Genomic DNA, 7,421 nt, shown 5'->3' with positions numbered 1-7,421 from the left:
CTGGATCCTCAAAATCACCCCATGAGGAAATACTATTCTTATCTCCACAGGTAAGGAAGCTGAGGCTGAGAAAACACTTAGCAAGTGGCAGGTCTGGGACATGGGCCCTGGTTGCTCTGACTCACCTCAAAGCCCACACTCACCTGCTTTGCTAACACAGCGAGGAACGTGAAGCGGGAATCCCAGATCCAGGCATTTCCGGGAAATTGTAGCAGGAGCTTCTTCTTGTTATGCCCCTCACCTTCCTTTTAAAATAATATGTAAAGCCTAAAATAAGTATTAAGTGGTTCAAACTAGATTTACCAGCCAATGAAATTGACATGATATTTACCATGCAAAGTGACCCTCGGTCAGTCAGACCTCAGGGTTGGAAGTTGCTAGAAAGATGTGAGGAGGGAATGTTTTGAAGGTTGCACAGAGTACCAGGGACAAGCTAACTGAGTGGCTCCATTTCACACAAGGAGAAATCGGAACAAAGGCAAGAATCCAGTCTGGGCCCCTCACTCCCAGTCCAGGGCTCCTTCCATGGCATCTCCCTGCCTCTCAGGAGGGGTAAAACTGGGGAGTGGATTAGGCAATGATTCTCCGAGACACTCAATTTCCTATCACTCTGGATACCTGACTTTCCAGGACATGACAGGGTGAGAGGCCTGGCAGACAGATGCTAGAGTGATTTCCTGAGTGTATTGCGAAACGCCATCGTACCCAAGTGCTCTGCAATGTTTCTGGTCCTCTTCCTCCTGAGCATGCCGTAGGACTACACAGGCCAGTGCGTTGTGGGCATTTGCAATACAAGTCACTTCTGGGTCGGAGCACTTAACTTCTGGTGTGAGAGGCTCTGGTGTGTTCTTCCCCAGCCGTAACAACTGGTGATGTCCCAGGTGGTGGAGCCAGGGTCTCTGAGGATGATGACCTGGAACAGAGCCCCCTGAAAACCTGCAATGGACATGCAGCATGAGAACTAAACCTCTGTCGTGGTAAGCCACTAAAATTATGAGGTTGTATGTTATTGCAGCAAACCCAGCTTATCTTAACTGATGGACCAAGGGAACCACAGCTGCTCCCTGATGTCCCAGCCTGGGCCCACGTTGCAGTCAAAGCTGTCGGTAACCTGGCAGCGTGGTATTTTCTAGACACAGCCTTATTTCTTTGGGGTCATAAGCCTATGGCCTAGTGGGCTGTTCCTAATTTCCATGAATGTGTTATGATCAGACTCTTAAATTGTAAGGAAACCTATCACTCTCCTGATTTAGCTCTCCAGAGAGAGCAGCTATCCCTGCAGGGAGGAGACCGGCCCCACTAAAGTTCTCCTCCCAGCAATCACACGGCTGCATCGTTGTTCTGCTGGTGTGTGCTCTGGGGGAAGGCGAGAGAGGGTGATCTCAAGGTAAGAAATCTGGGATCAGGATTTTGGCAGAAGAAAAGCACTGGATCTCAAATGGCACCTCCTGTGTGCAGGCACTGCGGGGTATTAGGGATGAAATGGACACAGCCCTTTGATTTCCACAGCTCACAGTCTGTTGTGTGAGAGAGAACGACACACACAACAAACTAACTGTGCTAGCGGCTGTGTGAGCGTCATGTTTTTGGGATGGTCAGTTCTGTGGACTGGGAAGGCAGGCCCCACAGAGAAGGTGTGCGTGAGCTGAGCCTTGGAGGATGAGTGGAAGAGAAAGGCCACTCCAGCTGAGGAAAGGATGAGAAGGGACGAGACAGGAGCGTGCGGGATTTGTCCATCAATGGGGAGTGGTCTGAGGCTGAGCAGGGGTGCATGAAGGTACAGGAGGTGAGGCAGGAGGGCAGACCAGAGCCTGATGACAAAAGCCCTCAAATGCCTGTGCCATTCCCACTTGGTTTTTTTGTTGGAGACAAGGGTGGGGAAGAGAAATGCAGAGTCAGGCTATTTCCCACCTTTTACCTGCCTGAAAACACCCTCCACACCTATGTCCAGTGTCAAAATTTGAGGTTAAAAGGTCTTTTTTGGGCAACACACCCAACAAAGACCGAGGCCTTATAATTGAATCTGAAATTAAGCTTTGGGCTTAATCCAGCCACATGAAGTCACAACCCAGGAAAGATGCTTCCTTTTAACTTCTTCTTTCCAGACCTCAGGTTTTACTTTACATCCCAGACTCAAAGAGAATCTCAGAGGTTTCTAAAGCTGAGAGAGGAAGGGATGTGACCAAGGTCACCAGAGAGCAACGAAATGAGTGTAACCTCTATTAGGCCAGAAGCCGCATCTGCCTCTGCTGTATTCCCAGCACCCAGCACATAGTAGGTGCTCAATAACAATTTGATGAATGAGGGAACGAATGAACCATCACACTCAGGCAATTCTTTAACTTTTTGTCAAACTTCAGCAAGAGAATCACTACTTTTAAATGTTTACGTGGATAAGATTTACGGTCATTGGCTGACCCAGATTTATCAACTACCCCTGTATGTTCCAGAAACACCCCTAACAATCACCTTGATTTAGGCTGGAGGAGGGAAAACCAACACAGGCTTTGGGGAGAGAGGGGGTCATGACAGACGCTGGAGCTCTTGTGCGGGGAGGTGGAGAGCACAGATCCAGCAGGTGCCTGTGGCTGAAGACGCAGTCTTTGATCTGGAGCCTCGCTGCTGGGCGGCTCACCAGCACTTTTCTGTGTGTGTCTCATCTGGCTACACAGAATCCCCATTTTTCAGAAGGCAACTGAGTCTCAAAGGCCAAGTGACTTGGTCAACATCACACAGCTAGTTAGAGCTGGAGCTGGGATGCAACGCTGGGTTTTCAGAATCCTGAGCTGAATATCTGTTGAGTGACTGTCCTTGGCAGCACTTGCTGTACGAGGTGCCGAGAGGAAGGAGACAGTCCCGCTCTCAAGGGTGGTAGAGGAGACAGGTGCGCAACACAAGAGCACAGAGGATGGCCAGGGGCTGTGGGAGCACAAGAAGGGGGCAGGTGACTCTGCAGGGTGCAGGAGGGAGAGGAGGAGAGATGAGCTGGACTCTGAAGAAGGAGCAGGAATGCCCCCACTGGGGAAGAGAGGGAGGACTGCCTACAAAAGGGAACTTCTTGGGCAAAGATGTAGTGTTGGGAAAAGACATGGTTTATTCAGGAGAGGGTGAGCCCATCGGCCCCTACAAATGATAGGTGCAATTAGGCAGGAGTAATGAGGGGGAAGATCCAGCCCTGGAGGAAGGACAGGGTTCCAATGTTGTCACAAGACAGAGGCCTCACAGTAAAGCTAGGTGTGAAAGGAGTGAGGGAGGGGTAGGTATATAATCTTCTGAAAGGTTAAAGTTCACCCTCAGCTCCTATTTCTCCCTTACACCAGGGATCACTGGGGCTACAAGACAGCTTTCCCATCTAACACTTGACACTTCGCTCCCTCGTGACACTGGCGTTTCCCAAAGAGGCTGAGACCAGCTCAGAAGAGCAACCGAAGCTACCTGGGCGAAGACCGCAACCTTTCCCACCCTCCCTGTATAAAGCTAGTCAATGACTGACGACGCCTCTACCACGTGAGACCTGGTTTCCCTCTTTGTGTGAGATTACTGCTGATATTATTTATCCTAAAAAGTAATATGGAGGCCAAGAAGAGAGTCACTTGGCTTTCATGGCCAGGGTTAAATGCTGTGATCAGCGGCTCTATTGGGATATGTATGTTCTTGTATGTTCTTTTAAAAATCAATGGATGGTCTGTGATTCCTTAAGGAGGAATGGCCAGAATAAGGCTTACACATCCTATGGAGTGGAAATGTTCAACCTTTATGCCCAAAGGAACGCTAAGCGAGCATCACTCATCACCCACCTCCCTTCCCGAGCTCATCTCACTTAAGAAACAGGGGCAGCACTTGTGACAGGTGTGGCATCTTTTTATCCACTTATTTTTCGTACAACTATAGCCCCAACACCTAAACAGTACCTAGCACAGAGTAGGCATTCAACAAATATTCAGTGAGTGAATGAATCCGAAATACTATGGGCATAATTCAGCCGTATGAAGTCATAACCCAGAAAAGATGCTTCCTCTTCACAGGCAAGAACGCTTTAGATTCCAAAGGAGCACCTGAAACGTGAACCCTACTCTGTTGTCTTCCCTGAGTCCACCCAGGGGAGAAGAGAGAAGAGCCTAGGGGATGAGAATGGGCCCTGCCTCCCCTAAGTTACACCAGAACTGCAGAGCTGAGAGGGCCGGCTTGCAGACCTGAAGTCCACTCTTTTATTATACAGATGGTGAGACTAAATTCCAGAGGCAGGGCTGACCCGCCCCAGGTCACACATCCAGGTTGCTTGGCTCCCAGGCCAGCTGGTGCTTTTTCCAACACCCGTGTGGTCCAGACGGGAAAGGAGGGAGAATGAGATGGATGGGGCCAACCAGACAGCTGTGACAGAGTAGGTCCTGCTGGGGCTACACGAGCACCACAACCTAGAGATGGTGCTGTTTGTACTCTGCCTGGGCATCTCCTCCATGATAGTGCTGGGGAATGCCCTCCTCATCAGGCTGAACATGCTGGACCCCGCCTGCACAGCCCCATGTACTTCTTCCTCAGCAACCTCTCCCTCATGGATATCTGCGGCACATCCTCCTTTGTGCCTCTCATGCTGGTCAATTTCCTGGAAACCCAAAGCACCATCTCCTTCCCTGGTTGCGCCCTGCAGATGTTCCTGACCCTGGCGCTGGGCTCCACGGAGTGCCCGATCCTGGCCGTGATGGCGTGTGACCGTCACGTGGCCATCTGCCAGCCGCTTCGGTACTCAGAGCTCATGAGCAGGCAGACGTGCGTGTGGATGGCGGCGCTGAGCTGGGGGACAGGCTTTGCCAACTCCCCGCTGCAATCCACTCTCACCTGGAGCCTCCCCTTCTGTGGCCACAATGTCATCAACCACTTCTTCTGTGAGATCTTGGCAGTGCTGAAACTAGCCTGTGGGGACATCTCTCTAAAACGCGCTGCTAACAATGGTGGCCACTACTGTCGTGACGCTGGCCCTGCTGCTGCTCATCTGCCTGTCCTACGTTTTCATCCTTGCTGCCATCCTGAGGGTGCCCTCTGCTGCCGGCTGGCACAAAGCCTTCTCCACCTGCTCTGCCCACCTCACAGTGGTGGTGGTTTTCTATGGGACCATCTCCTTCAAGTACTTCAAGCCCAAGGCCAAGGACCCCAACTTGGCTAAGATTATCGCATTGTTCTATGGGGTTGTGACACCCTCGCTGAACCCCATCATCTACAGCCTGAGGAACACAGAGGTGAAAGCTGCCGCCATAGCTCTGCTGAGGGGAGACCTGCTCTCCAGGGAAATGTCCCGTTTTTCCTGTTGCTCTCTAACTCTATCAGGCAGGACAGGCTAGGGTACACTGTGGTCATGACTTCAAAATTTCAATGGCTTAAAACCACAAAGGTTCTTTTTCTCACTCACGCTGCAGGTCCATCAGAGGTTGGCTGGGGGATCTGCTCTGCACCATCGCCTTCATCCCTGTGGGACTCAGGATGATAAAGCAGCTACCATCTGGCACACTGCTGGTCCAAGTGGCAAAAGACAAAGAGAAAATGACAAAGCCTGCACGATTCTTAAAACTTCCGCTCAGAAGTGACCTGTTACTTCCACTTCCACCTCACTGGCCAAGGCAAGGCACGCACCAGGGCTGACACCGAGGGGGAGGGGACACCCACCTACCACACATCTGGAAGGAGGGGAAGGACTGAAGAATTCGTGAAGAGCCTAGTGACAACCACCCACCCTACAGTCAACCCAGGGGCTACTGCAGATTTCTAGAGCTTCCCTTTCTCGGACCAACTGTCCTTCACCGGCTGCTGCCAGGTTAATCATCCCAGGAGAGTGCTGGTTAGCTCTGTTGTGGTGGCTTTGGACTGGGTCGAGCTAACTAGGGTGGAACCGGGCCTCCCAGAGTTTCCTTCCCTGTAAGGTCCTGGGATCAGGTGGACCACGAGAGAAATCCGCATGAGACGGGAGGCGAAGGCGAAGCAGCACCGTCGTGGTGGGAGACCTCACTTGCTGTCACCGGCCTGGGGCTCACCTTGCTGTCAGCGCAGCTCCTCCAGCCCCTGCCACGCCGCCTGCAGCTGCTCGGAGGCCCGTGCCAAGTGCAGCGCCACGCCAGAGAGTGCCAGCTCCTCCTGCAGGTCACCAGTGTCACTGAGCCTGAAGGCAGTGAGGCCCAGACACGGGCTCCAGTTTGTCCTCCTGGGTGCTGGTCTGTCCTCACCTCCCACTTCACGCCTGCCGAGAGCAGCTTCAGGCCCGACACCAGGTGCAGAGGCCCAGCTTCGCACAGGCTTCTCCAACTGCTCCCACAATCGACAGCTCTGTTCTCTACAACAGACCCCTTATATCACTCACGCTTGTCCTGCTACTTTGGCCAGACCCTGGCTGATGCCTTACTCAAGAACCTACGATGGCTCCCCTTAACCACAGAATGAAGCCCTAATTCTTCAGTTGAGTTCAAGCCCTCCAGAACCCAGCCCCCCACTTCTCCAGCCGGATGTTCCACTGACCCCCTTCACACGGTGACCCCCTCGCTACAGTGTCTGTACTGCCTACACCTTGGTGTCTTGCTCATGCTGATCTCTGGCGAGACCTGGGACTATTTTTCCAAGCCACCTTGGACACCAGCTCTCTCACACAGCCTTTGCTGGTGCACTTTGAATAGTCTCTCTTTCCTTACGTCCCACAGCACTCTGCTGGTATCTTTCACTCGGTACCTATCCCATTCTGCTTTGCATCCATGCTATTTCACCACAATGTGGGCTCCTTGATGGCGGGATTCAACCAGGTCTGGCTTGTCTCTGCAGCTCCCACAGAGCTTTCCCGATAGAGGGTTACTGAACTGAACTGTCCCTCAGAAGCCCTCACAATGTCACATCTGGGGACTGGATCCTGTGCTGCTGGGCGTGCTCCAGGCAGCTGTGGGCAGTCCGGGGTCTTAGTCCAAACGTGTGGACAGACGTGAGCAGGGAGCAGCAGTATCTGGTGGCCACAGCCCTGTATTCCAGGAAGTCACTTGAACAAGTCAGGAGACAACAAAGGACCCCTGCTTTGGGACCCAGGAGGCCAGGGTTCCAGACCTGGTTCAGCTGCTCTGCCTGGCACGGTCTTCTTGCTGGCCCTCTCCCTCCAGGAATCCCACAGGCACCTCAAACTCAAACTATCCACAACTGAACTCATCATTCTGCCCCACAAAGGTGTGTCACCATCTCAGGGAATGGCACCAACACCCCCCCAAGTCACCAAGCCAGAAACATGGCAGTCACCATCGGCTTTCTTTCATCCCTCACCACCCCACACATCCAATCAGTCACCATGTCCTAGAGAATCCACCTCATAACAGCTCTCGGATCAGTCCCCTCCTTTCCATTGACACTGCCTTCACCAACTCTCTCTCAAATAGTGCAACAGCTGTGTTGCTGCACTTTCA

The 7,421-nt window shown here is 52.4% G+C and overlaps 2 protein-coding genes across 2 annotated transcripts in view; one reads left to right on the top strand and one right to left on the bottom strand.

The window, feature by feature from the left end:
• Positions 1-482: 482 nt before the first annotated feature.
• TMEM8B (transmembrane protein 8B) overlaps positions 483-7,421 on the bottom strand; it is a 36,066-nt gene continuing 29,127 nt past the window's right edge. Inside the window, exon 11 of the mRNA XM_082402327.1 lies at positions 483-936. Coding sequence (XP_082258453.1) covers positions 817-936 — 120 coding nt within the window. The 3' untranslated portion in view covers positions 483-816. The remainder of the gene's footprint in view (positions 937-7,421) is intronic.
• On the top strand, positions 951-7,145 carry OR13J1 (olfactory receptor family 13 subfamily J member 1). Its single transcript, XM_082402355.1, is given in 4 exon segments — positions 951-4,382; positions 4,386-4,506; positions 4,509-4,930; positions 4,932-7,145. Coding segments are annotated over 4 exon segments (981 nt in total). The 5' UTR covers positions 951-4,349; the 3' UTR covers positions 5,337-7,145.

This window comes from Balaenoptera borealis (assembly GCF_965194805.1).
Source record: "Balaenoptera borealis genome assembly, chromosome: 8".
NCBI lineage: Eukaryota > Metazoa > Chordata > Mammalia > Artiodactyla > Balaenopteridae > Balaenoptera > Balaenoptera borealis.
This window is presented reverse-complemented; position numbering and strand designations above follow the sequence as displayed.